This window comes from Kogia breviceps, chromosome 3 (genome assembly GCF_026419965.1).
Source record: "Kogia breviceps isolate mKogBre1 chromosome 3, mKogBre1 haplotype 1, whole genome shotgun sequence".
Classification (NCBI taxonomy): Eukaryota; Metazoa; Chordata; class Mammalia; order Artiodactyla; family Physeteridae; genus Kogia; species Kogia breviceps.
Genome location: NC_081312.1, coordinates 136,066,308 through 136,079,710, shown reverse-complemented (window position 1 = coordinate 136,079,710; position 13,403 = coordinate 136,066,308). Strand labels below are relative to the sequence as shown.

The window sequence follows — 13,403 nt, the reverse complement described above, 5'->3', positions numbered from 1 at the left end:
GTCAGTCACTGTTGCTCAAAATGGACACAGATCAGAAAAGCAGCCAGAAGTTACTGTACCACTTGTTACATTAAAGAAAGAATGAACATGATCCAGGAGAGTGAACTGAGTGGGCAGGAGCCTCTGATGTGGATGTGATCGGGACTGAAGTTTATCCTTGGAAATACCTGCAGCTCATTGTGGATTAGGACTCTTTGGAGGGGTGGAGCTCCTACCGCCCCTGATGCAGACAGCTAACACATGGAGGCCAGCAGAAGGACCCAAGTCAGAGGATTTTCTAAAATGAGATATCTGGGAGTGAGGGTTGGGACAGGTACCTTAGCAATCAGATAAGCTCCCATGTTCACAGTTCCCTGATTGTTCCTGAAGGGCTGCTGATGCAAAAGATGCAGGTGTGGTCTCCATCTCACCCTCCTGGCCCCTGCCCCCAGCACATGCTGCAGTTTACTGTCTCCTCTTTTTCTGTTCAAAACATGTGGTTCTATCAGATTTGTATTCATTACAGGTTCAGTTATTGGTGAGTTTAAAGGAGCAAAGTCTATAGGAAAAAAAGTATAACAAGAATCTATTATCATTACACACTGTAGTCCAGTAAAATGTGTACCAATATTTTATAGCTTAAAAAGGACTACATTTGCTCTTGTTGCATTTTTGAAAGTCAAATTAAAATAAGCAGCTCAAGAAATTAAAATTTATAATTTGCCCTTCAATTGGAAGATGTGGGTATTAGGGAAGGAAAACTACTCTGAGGGCTATTTAAAAATATGTATTTATTAGGAAATCCAAGTTAGTGTTGTCTCCATCAGGTGGGTCACCCTGAGGGATTAGACATTCTAACAAAGCTGTCCTGGCTCTGTGCCCCTCCCCTCTCATATTCTCACCCAACAGTGACAGCTGCACTAGTGAGTGAGAAACAAAGTAATTTTTAAAGAGTCTAAAGTCAGTAGAGCCAAATCTGGTTTACAAAGTAAGAGATCCAGTGGGGCAATGCTATTTTTGTATGTCATCCTAGATAGGGTTATAAAGCAAGAAGATTGATTTCTTGTGTGGCTTACAAGTGGATATTAAGGCAGTTACAAAGGAGAAATTCCAAAAACGCTTAACACAATGACAAGATGGTAAGGAAAAGAGTATTACTACCTCCACGGTAGCTAATGTAAAGGACACCTGTGTGTTTTTAAAAAATTTTATTTTATTTATTTATTTTTGGCTGCATTAGGTCTTCGTTGCTGCACGCGGGCTTGTTCTAGTTGTGGTGAGCGGGGGCTACTCTTTGTCGCAGTGCACAAGCTTCTCGTTACGGCGGCTTCTCTTGTTGAAGAGCGCGGGCTCTAGGCGCACAGGCTTCAGTAGTTGTGGCACATGGGCTCTAGAGTGCAGGCTCAGTAGTTGTGGCCCACAGGCTTAGTTGCTCCACGGCATGTGGGATCTTCCCGGACCAGGGCTCGAACCCATGTGCCCTGTATTGGCAGGTGGATTCTTAACTACTGTGCCACCAGGGAAGCCCGACACCTGTGTTTTTAAAAATTGTGTGGTTAAACATTTCAGGTGGAAGTTGAAGTGCTTATATTTTAAATACCACTGCTTGCTGCTTTTACTGGCATCAGGTTAAGGGGCACATTAAAAATGAAAGTGTCGTGGTTATGAAGCAAAAGGAGCTGAGATGAATGTAGTTTACGATGGTAAATATCGCTTTAATTACAAACATGAGAGAGGATTCACTGAAGACTAGAAGATAGCAGGACAAGTGTGATGTGGGAAAAAAACCAAACATTTTGGTGTTGAAAGGCTGTGTTCAAAGTACTTTAGTCCATAATCCATCCATCTTTTAAGACGGGCTGGTTAATTTAATTCATGGCCTCACTACTCCAGGACTCACATTCTTTGGAAATGACTTTCACTAAATTTCAATAAGTTGTGAGTACAAACGATATTTTACAAAAATGGATGTACTCATCCATATCTTTAGGTCATTTAGTCAGAATGCTCGAGAGAAGACTGATGATGAATATAGGATCATGTTCACTTTCCATATTCTTAAATTAGTTATCCTCATTCCTGATGCTGCCGTACTGCCTGGTCTCCATATGCCATGGCCTAAGAACAGGAGAGAGCAGTGCCTATGGAAGGGAGATCCCAATACCAATACTCTGGGCACCAATCTGGTATCTGCCACCAATCTCAGCTGGTCTCGAGGATGTCACCTCCTCGCTGATAGCCTGGGAGCTGGTGCTCTTCCCCAGAATGACGTATGAGGAGTGATGGACGGTGAAACATCCTGTAACGATAAAGTGCTGGGCTGCCATTTGATGAGTAAAATCGACTCTAATGGTTGAATATCATTTTTTTTGATCCGTTTGCTAAATTTCTGGCATTTCTCTTTGCCTAGAAAGGAAGTTCTGACTTCACACTATGAAGAAAAGAGTCAAAAACATAAAAATGAAGGCTGGGTCTTGATGGATAAGCAGCTGGTGGGGAGAAAGAGGAGATTTCAGGGAGATGGAAAACTTACGTAACTTCTAAAAGATCAATTTGTTATGCTTGAAATAAAAAATTTTGTAATCCATTATAAATCTACAATTTATTAAAATTGTGCTGTTTTAGAGGTAAAGTACCATCTTAAAATGTCAAGATAATGGTTAGATGGTCCTCTCATTTGATGGGCAAGTGTTCTGTGTAGCTAGGTACATGGGACAAATTCTAGGTCTCTCATTCAGCAAGAAAGTCAGAACTGTCCTACGTGAGTGTCTAAATTGGAAGGAAGTGGCTGCACAGATGATTTCTCCTTCATTCCCCTTGAGGATGCATTTCCTTGACAGCCCTGGTGATAGGTTTGGGCCAAATTTATAAAAATGTAAAACTCTTCCTAATTTAATGGGTTAAGATTCTGTGTAGTACCAGAAAAAAAGGATGTATTCGAAATTTTTAAAAATTAGTATGTTTAAATGGTTACTGTACATTATGAAAATATTGTACTCTCATCAACAGATCTGAAAATCCTTCTATCAAATTATAGGCTTGGCCTTTTGTGATACCCTGAAAGTATCATAAAATCTATATCCTAATTATCATTTAAAGATGAGTACCAAAAGGGTCAAGAATTGGAATTTAATATTTAAGACACAGCCTGGTAGATACATTTGAAGAACTGGTTGGCCTAATGGGCCACAGAATATCCTTGGTTCTGGCCCCCTTCTTTGTGGGAGGGTCCCCCTGCAGGTGCAGCTTGCAGTGTATTTTGGGCCTGGTTACTGTGAAAGGTACAAAGAAAGGGCCAATGATCCGGGTTGTCCATCCCTGTGGGGTCACTAGAACCAGGCAGGACACCCTGGTCTAAGGATGCCCATACAACCAAAGCATACTTCTGGTCCTGAGGCCCTTAACTGTGATGAGCTGGCAAATCTGGAGAATTTCATTTACAGAAAATTCCATCAGTTTCTCCAATGGTTTTATCACAGTACTATGTTTGAAAAGAAAATCTTTAAATACAAAAGGAAGGAGCCATCCAAATGAACAGCAACTGTGGAAAGGCTGCAGTAATTTTTATCAAAAGAGTCTGTTATCTTACACAGACTTTTAAAATCAGAGACAGAAATTCCTATATTAATTTGTCCAATACTAATTTTGTAAACAAAAATAATTAAGCCAGCAAATGTACTTACTTTGGGGTCAGAGAAAGAGGGAAGTATGAAGGGATAATAAGAAGATACCAAGTACTGAGGGTATTAAGGTAAACTGGTATGCAGCTACCAGAGAATTCAATTATGAAATAAAACTTTGTCTTGTATCCAAACAGGAAGGGCAGAGCATGCTAAGACTAGCACAAATGCAGACCAAGGACCCTCTCAAAGAGACAGCCTACTCTGTCCCTTCCTGCTCTGAGATAAAGTGCTTAACAGCAGCTTTCAAGTTCTAGTAGGAGAAACAAAAATAAAGCCGGGCAATCACATATTACCATACAAATGGTTATTTTCTTACCATAGACTTACAAAATATGTAGAAGTACAACATTTATATGCAGCAGGCTAACACTTGCTAGCTGCAATAAAGTATCATAGTAATTACCAGCATGAAATAAAATAAAATAAGCTTATCACCTAAAATGTTGAACCAACATTTTCAGGGGCTATTTCTCTACATAGAAAAATAGACATTTTAAGAAAACCTTAAAATAAAATAAGCTAATGGCTTTAGGGTTTTAAAGCAAAAAACCTCCATGCAAAATAAGAAAGAAAGAAAAAAAAAAAAGACAAAAGTCAGAATATGACCAGACTGCATAACTCCCTGACAGGAGGAAAAAACTGAATATTAAAATATGATATAAAATACAAAAGTATGACATTCAAAACACAGTGGGAGGAAATAGTAAACAAGTTGTACCAGGACACGGCATGATTTATTTTTAACTAGTAAACAGATAAACAAAACTAAGAGAAAATAAAAGACAGATAATGTACCACAAGGGTATTTCTCTCTAAAATGATTGGCCATGATTCTCTAAAATGTACGGTCAACAGAGATAAAATTGAAGAAAAGTTTGTATGGAGTTATTTCAAAGGATGATCTACATTTTAATTTTCTTTTGATCAAGGTTTACCACTTTCTATTCATGTTTTAGGTTCTATTTTTTAAAGAGTAAATTTGTGCAAATAATATTCCCTGAGGATTGAAAATAGGGGAAATAAAGCCCACTCAAAAGTAGAAACAGAGCTTTCTTTTTCGGAGGGACAGTAACAGGATGAAGTCACTGCCACAGCCTGACTTCCTACTATGAAAAAGTGTTTGAGGATCATCAGATTGGAGAAACTGACCCAGTGGAACTTAAAATATACTTGCCGTGTGGATGAAAGGCTCTTGGTGCTGCAGCCAGGAGTCAGTGCTGTGCCTCTGAGGTGGGAGAGCCAACTTCAGGACACTGGTCCACAAGAGGCCTCCCAGCTCTATGTAATATCAAATGGCGAAAATCTCCCAGAGATCCCCATCTCAACACCAAGACCCAGCTTCACTCAACAACCAGCAAGCTACAGTGCTGGACACCCTATGCCAAACAACTAGCAAGACAGGAATACAACCCCACCCATTACCAGAGAGGCTGCCTAAAATCATAATAAGGCCACAGACACCCCAAAACACACCGCCAGACGTGGACCTGCCCACCAGAAAGACAAGATCCAGCCTCATCCACCAGAACACAGGCACTAGTCCCCTCCACCAGGAAGCCTACACAGCCCACTGAACCAACTTTAGCCACTGGGGACAGACACCAAAAACAACGGGAACTACGAACCTGCAGCCTGCAAAAAGGAGACCCCAAACACAGTAAGATAAGCAAAATGAGAAGACAGAAAAACACATAGCCACTGAAGGAGCAACATAAAAACCCACCTGACCTAACAAATGAAGAGGAAATAGGCAGTCTACCTGAAAAAGAATTCAGAATAATGATAGTAAAGATAATCCAAAATCTTGGAAACAGAATAGACAAAATGCAAGAAACATTTAACAAGGACCTAAAAGCACTAAAGAGGCAACAAGCAACGATGAACAACACAATAAATGAAATTAAAAATACTCTAGATGGGATCAATAGCAGAATAACTGAGGCAGAAGAATGGATAAGTGACCTGGAAGATAAAATAGTGGAAATAACTACTGCAGAGCAGAATAAAGAAAAAAGAATGAAAAGAACTGAGGACAGTCTCAGAGATCTCTGAGACAAAATTAAACACACCAACCTTCGAATTATAGGGGTCCCAGAAGAAGAAGAGAAGAAGAAAGGGACTGAGAAAATATTTGAAGAGATTATAGTTGAAAACTTCCCTAATATGGGAAAGGAAATAGTTAATCAAGTCCAGGAAGCACAGAGAGTCCCATACTGGATAAATCCAAGGAGAAACACGCCAAAACACATATTAATCAAACTGTCAAAAATTAAATACAAACAAAACATATTAAAAGCAGCAAGGGAAAAACAACAAATAACACACAAGGGAATCCCCATAAGGTTAACAGCTGATCTTTCAGCAGGAACTCTGCAAGCCAGAAGGGAGTGGCAGGACATATTTAAAGTGATGAAGGAGAAAAACCTACAACCAAGATTACTCTACCCAGCAAGGATCTCATTCAGATTTGATGGAGAAATTAAAACCTTTACAGACAAGCAAATGCTGAGAGAGTTCAGCACCACCAAACCAGCTTTACAACAAATGCTAAAGGAACTTCTCTAGGCAAGAAACACAAGAGAAGGAAAAGACCTACAATAACAAATGCAAAACAATTAAGAAAATGGGAATAGGAACATACATATCAATAATTACCTTAAATGTAAATGGATTAAATGCTCCCACCCAAAGACAGACTGGCTGAATGGATACAAAAACAAGACTCATATATATGCTGTCTACAAGAGACCCACTTCAGACCTAGAGACACATACAGACTGAAAGTGAGGGGATGGAAAAAGATATTCCATGCAAATGGAAATCAAAAGAAAGCTGGAGTAGCATTTCTCATATCAGACAAAATAGACTTTAAAATAAAGACTATTACAAGAGATAAAGAAGGACAATACATAATGATCAAGGGGTCGATCCAAGAAGAAGATATAACAATTTAAATATTTATGTACCCAACGTAGGAGCACCTCAATATGTAAGACAAATACTAACAGCCATAAAAGGGGAAATCGACAGTAACACATTCATAGTAGGGGACTTTAACACCCCACTTTCACCAATGGACAGATCATCCAAAATGAAAATAAATAAGGAAACACAAGCTTTAAATGACACATTAAATAAGATGGACTTAACTGATATTTATAGGACATTCCATCCAAAAACAACAGAATACACATTTTTCTAGAGTGCTTATGGAACATTCTCTAGGATAGATCATATCTTGGGTCACAAATCAAGCCTTGGTAAATTTAAGAAAATTGAAATTGTATCAAGTATCTTTTCCGACCACAACACTATGAGACTAGATATTACAGGAAAAGATCTGTAAAAAATACAAGCACATGGAGGCTAAACAATACATTACTTAATAACGAAGTGATCACTGAAGAAATCAAAGAGGAAATCAAAAAATTCCTAGAAACAAATGACAATGGAGACATGATGACCCAAAACCTATGGGATGCAGCAAAAGCAGTTCTAAGAGGGAAGTTTATAGCAATACAATCCTACCTTAAGAAACATGAAACATCTCGAATAAACAACCTAACCTTGCACTTAAAGCAATTAGAGAAAGAAGAACAAAAAACCCACAAAGTTAGCAGAAGCAAAGAAATAAAGATCAGATCACAAATAAATGAAACAATAGCAAAGATCAATAAAACTAAAAGCTGGTTCTTTGAGAAGATAAATAAAATTGATAAACCATTAGCCAGACTCATCGAGAAAAAAAGGGAGAAGACTCAAATCAATAGGATTAGAAATGAAAAAGGAGTAGTAACAACTGACACTGCAGAAATACAAAGGATCATGAGAGATTACTACAAGCAACTATATGCCAATAAAATGGACAACCTGGAAGAAATGGACAAATTCTTAGAAATGCACAACCTGCCAAGACTGAACCAGGAAGAAATAGAAAACATGAACAGACCAATCACAAGCACTGAAATTGAAACTGTGATTAAAAATCTTCCAACAAACAAAAGTCCAGGACCAGATGGCTTCACAGGCGAATTCTATCAAACATTTACAGAAGAGCTAACACCGATGCTTCTCAAACTCTTCCAAAATGTAGCAGAGGGAGGAACACTCCCAAACTCATTCTACGAGGCCACCATCACCCTGATACCAAAACCAGACAAAGATGTCACAAAGAAAGAAAACTACAGGCCAATATCACTGATGAACACAGATGCAAAAATCCTCAACAAAATACTAGCAAACAGAATCCAACAGCACATTAAAAGGATCTTACACCATGATCAAGTGGGGTTTATTCCAGAAATGCAAGGATTCTTCAATATACGCAAATCAATCAATGTGATACACCATCTTAACAAATTGAAGGAGAAAAACCATATGATCATCTCAATAGATGCAGAGAAAGCTTTGAACAAAATTCAACACCCATTTATGATAAAAACCCTGCAGAAAGTTAGCATAAAGGGAACTTTCCTCAACATAATAAAGGCCATATATGACAAACCCACAGCCAACATCGTTCTCAATGGTGAAAAACTGAAACCATTTCCACTAAGATCAGGAACAAGACAAGGTTGCCCACTCTCACCACTCTTATTCAACATAGTTTTGGAAATTTTAGCCACAGCAATCAGAGAAGAAAAGGAAATAAAACGAATCCAAATCTGAAAAGAAGTAAAGCTGTCATTGTTTGCAGATGACATAATACTATACATAGAGAATCCTAAAGATGCTACCAGAAAACTATTAGAGCTAATCAATGAATCTGGTAAAGTTGCAGGATACAAAATTAATGCACAGAAATCTCTGGCATTTCTATACACTAATGATGAAAAATCTGAAAGTGAAATTAAGAAAACACTCCCATTTACCATTGCAACAAAAAGAATAAAATATCTAGGAATAAACCTACCTAAGGAGACAAAAGACCTGTATGCAGAAAATTATAAGACACTGATGAAAGAAATTAAAGATGATACAATTAGATGGAGAGATATACCATGTTCTTGGATTGGAAGAATCAACATTGTGAAAATGACTCTTCTACTCAAAGCAATCTACAGATTCAATGCAATCTCTATCAAACTACCACTGGCATTTTTCACAGAACTAGAACAAAACATTTCACAATTTGTATGGAAACACAAAAGACCCCGAATAGCCAAAGCAATCTTGAGAACGAAAAACGGAGCTGGAGGAATCAGGCTCCCTGACTTCAGACTATATTACAAAGCTACAGTAATCAAGACAGTATGGTACTGGCACAAAAACAGAAATATAGATCAATGGACTAGGATAGAAAGCCCAGAGATAAACCCACACACATATGATCACCTTGTCTTTGATAAAGGAGGCAGGAATGTACAGTGGAGAAAGGACAGACTCCTCAATAAGTGGTGCTCAGAAAACTGGACAGGTACATGTAAAAGTATGAGATTAGAACACTACCTAACACCATACACAAAAATAAGCTCAAAATGGATTAAAGACCTAAATGTAAGGCCAGAAACTACCAAACTCTTAGAGGAAAACATAGGCAGAACACTCTATGACATAAATCACAGCAAGATCCTTTTTGACCCACCTCCTAGAGACATGGAAATAAAAACAAAAATAAACAAATGGGACCTAATGAAACTTAAAAGCTTTTGCACAGCAAAGGAAGCCATAAACAAGACCAAAAGAGAACCCTCTGAATGGGAGAAAATATTTGCAAATGAAGCAACAGACAAAGGATTAATCTCCAAAATTTACAAGCAACTCATGCAGCTCAATAACAGAACAACCCAATCCAAAAATGGGCAGAAGACCTAAATAGACATTTCTCCAAAGAAGATATACAGATTGCCAGGAAACACATGAAAGAATGCTCAACATCATTAATCATTAGAGAAATGCAAATCAAAACTACAATGAGATAACATCTCACACTGGTCAGAATGGCCATCATCAAAAAATCTAGAAACAGTAAATGCTGTACAGGGTGTGGAGAAAAGGGAACACTCTTGCACTGCTGGTGGGAATGTGAATTGGTACAGCCACTATGGAGAACAGTATGGCGGTTCCTTAAAAAACTATAGATAGAACTATCATATGACCCAGCAATCCCACTACTGGGCATGTATCCTGAGAAAACCATAATTCAAAAAGAGTCATGTACCAAAATGTGCATTGCAGCTCTACTTACAATAGCCAGGAGATGGAAGCAACCTAAGTGTCCATCATCAGATGAATGGATAAAGAAGATGTGGCACATATATACAATGGAATATTACTCAGCCATAAAAAGAAACGAAATTGAGTTATTTGTAGTGAGGTGGATGGACCTAGAGTCTGTCATACAGAGTGAAGTAAGTCAGAAAAAGACAAATACCGTATGCTAACACATATATATGGAACCTAAGAAAAAAAAATGTCATGAAGAACCTAGGAGTAAGATGGGAATAAAGACACATACCTACTAGAGAATGGACTTGAGGATATGGGGAGGAGGAAGGGTAAGCTGTGACAAAGTGAGAGAGTGGCATGGACATATATACACTACCAAATGTGAAATAGATAGCTAGTGGGAAGCAGCTGCATAGCACAGGGAGATCAGCTCGGTGCTTTGTGAACACCTAGAGGGGTGAGAGGGAGGGAGACGCAAGAGGGAAGGGATATGGGGATATATGTATATGTATAACTGATCCACTTTGTTATAAAGCAGAAAGTAACACACCATTGTAAAGCAATTATACTCCAATAAAGATGTTAAAAAAAAAAAGTAGAAACAAAACAGTGTCAGGGGAAGGAGATAAAAATTACATTCACTTTTCTAAATGAGTCTGAACCATGAAGAATGGGCTTTACCTTACTTTTTTTGGTCAGATATTTGAAATCAATAAACTGTTATTCATATATATATTGCTTGTGTTAAAGAAAAGATAATCAATAGTGAAAGCTGAAAGCTGTCCTTATACAAACAATAACAAAAAAACAGAATAGAACCCCAGAATTCTGTTTGGAGGGATGTTTGTCACTAATGCCAAAAGCCTCACCTATCAAATGTTTCTCTCCTTTGACAACTTTGAAATGATTGTGACTTAGAGAACGTAAGACTGAATTAGAATGTGAAGCGTGGATCTGAATAGGAAGGAAGGATAAGACAAGAGTGGTATTTACAAAAGAGAGGCAGATACATGTGCATAGCACCAGACTTTTCAAGTAAGCAAGTTCAGTGCCAAATTAACTGAACTAAAATTTTACATTTTTAAACTTTCCCCATTATTTCCCAGAGTAGAAAGCTGTGAAATGTTTTAGCTTCGTGCTATTTACTAGTGGGATGAACTCAAAAGTGTTTTTTCTACAACTGAACTGGTTCTTAGTCTCAGGACTTTAAGGTATCTCCAGTCCAAAGTGTCCTGAACTCTGCCGGCTTCTACACATCTAATTTAGGACCTTTCATTTCAATTCTTTGAAATTGGCTAGAGAATTCCTTCATTATGACAATGTGTGCAAACACACAACACACGAACACACTGAAAATCTATAAATAATTCCAACAGCCAAAGGATACTTTATCAGAATTACCCAAAGAAAGTGATATTAGAAATAATGCAACTACAAATATTTTTAAGATTCTATTTAATACCCATGGTACTTAAACATTCAATTTACTGTCTATTTCTGGATATTGCTGGATTTTAGATTCCATAAACCAGATTCTGAAGGCTTATTGAAAAAGCCAAGTTCCTCAATATGGGAAATTCTATCTGGCTGTACTTTTAGAGAGTTATTATTTTTCTCCTTCTGAAAAAATATTTTGAATATTTATATATAATATATATATATATAATATTAACAGAATACTCCAATAGGTCATATTCCAGATAAACATACTACAATTTGCATCATACCCAATGTTTTAGATATTAAAATAAAGGTAGAATTTGGGATAAACTGTCTGACATATTTCCCAACATAAGTGTTCATGTAGAATATTAAAATTTAAATTGATATTTGGCTCTATAAGCTATCTTCCCTGTGTATTATATGTATCTATTAGCAATAGAGAAAATTTTGGAATCATGGTATATTGAACCTGATTTTACAGAAGCAGACTTGGAACCTCTCTGGCTCTCCTTCCACAAGGCTCAGTGAGTCAGTCTGGGCAATGCATACCCTTGCCATGACTCACCCACTGCAGTCAGGCTCAGGAGTACTAATATGCAATCCTAGGACAACACTGACACTAACGCTGACATTTTTGAATCATTCTTCCAAGTAATAAAAAAAGTATAGATATATATATAGAGATCTGCAGCTGTACTAATTACTTCAAATAGCAGCAGACAAGGAAAATAAGCACTTAATTACCTTGCTTCATAAGCTTAAGTTCATTTTGTTTGCTATATTAAGTTTAAAAATTAAAAAAATATCAACTTATTATAAACAATTTAAAATATGTATAATACAACTTCACGGTCAAAACATTTGAGTAGTCTATGAAAAGAGGAGATACTTTGTTCTTACATTTGTTTAAGTTCCATACATGATTTTTCAATCTGTCTCTTCCAAAAGAATCCATAAAACAGTTGTCTTATTCTATGGGAACCAATTTTGTTTATGGATTTTTTCATCACAAAAATACTTAATTACTTGTACTGGAGAAGAAAAAAAAAGAAATGGGAAACAAAGTAGCTCTCTCCCACTTGTTAGTATTTTCTTAAGACACTGTACATAAACTATCTGAACTTCCTGAACCATTTACAAATGCATTTTCAAAAATTGAAGAAAAAAGGTTGGAGTCTAAAAGTGTTATTTTATACACTGACTACACAATACATGTTGAAAAAATACACACACATATCTTAAAGATAAGGTTCTCCAAAGGTTTTTCGACATTCCATCACTCCTGTACTTGGTGGTCTATCACAGTTGTGGGTACTCTTGACTTGACTAGGTGTGAGACGATCATATGCCATCTTGTATTCTTTATCAAATGCATCTGCAAAAATTCATAAAGAAATAAAGGCATAAAGAAATTTATATTTGATATTATCAGCAATCAAATTTTTGTAATACTACAGAACCACAAAATTAGAAGCCAAGAAGGAATCTCTAGGTCATTTCTGCCAACACAGAATTTCAGAGCTGGAATGGGGACTTTAGAGTCCGTAGCATTTAGAGCTAGGTTACAAAGACCACTGAAATGTGAAGTACTAAGATGTCAACTGTTTAAAATTCTTCTTTCCCAAATTAAAAAATTTTGGTAAAATATAAAATTTACCATCATAACCACTTTTTTTTGTGTGTGTGTGGTACGCGGGTCTCTCACTGTTGTGGCCTCTCCCGTTGCGGAGCACAGGCTCTGGACGCACAGGCTCAGCAGCCATGGCTCATGGGCCTAGCTACTCTGGGGCATGTGGGATCTTCCTGGACCGGGGCATGAATCCGTGTCCCCTGCATAGGCAGGCGGACTCTCAACCACTGTGCCACCAGGGAAGCCCCATCATAACCATTTTTAAGTGCACAGTTCTGCGGTATTACATACATTCATAATGTTGTGCAATCATCACCACCGTCCATCTCCATAACTCTTTTCACCTTGTGAAACTGAAACTCTACACCCATTAAATAATAATACTCCTCTCCCCTCCCTCCAGCTCCTGTCAACTCTCATTTTACTTCTGTCTCTATGATTTTGGCTTTTTAAAGTACTTCTTAAGTGGAATCATATTTGTCTTTTTGTGACTGGCATAT

The 13,403-nt window shown here is 37.5% G+C and overlaps 1 protein-coding gene across 7 annotated transcripts in view; it reads right to left on the bottom strand.

Moving 5' to 3' along the window:
- Positions 1-12,340: 12,340 nt before the first annotated feature.
- DENND4A (DENN domain containing 4A) overlaps positions 12,341-13,403 on the bottom strand; it is a 134,287-nt gene continuing 133,224 nt past the window's right edge. For 6 of the 7 annotated variants that reach the window (XM_059057687.2, XM_067029622.1, XM_059057684.2 and 3 more), the window contains one exon: positions 12,414-12,648. In XM_059057687.2, coding sequence (XP_058913670.1) covers positions 12,512-12,648 — 137 coding nt within the window. In that variant the 3' untranslated portion in view covers positions 12,414-12,511. Of the gene's footprint in view, positions 12,649-13,403 lie in introns of all 7 variants that reach the window. The other variant, XM_059057688.2, reaches the window with a different exon arrangement.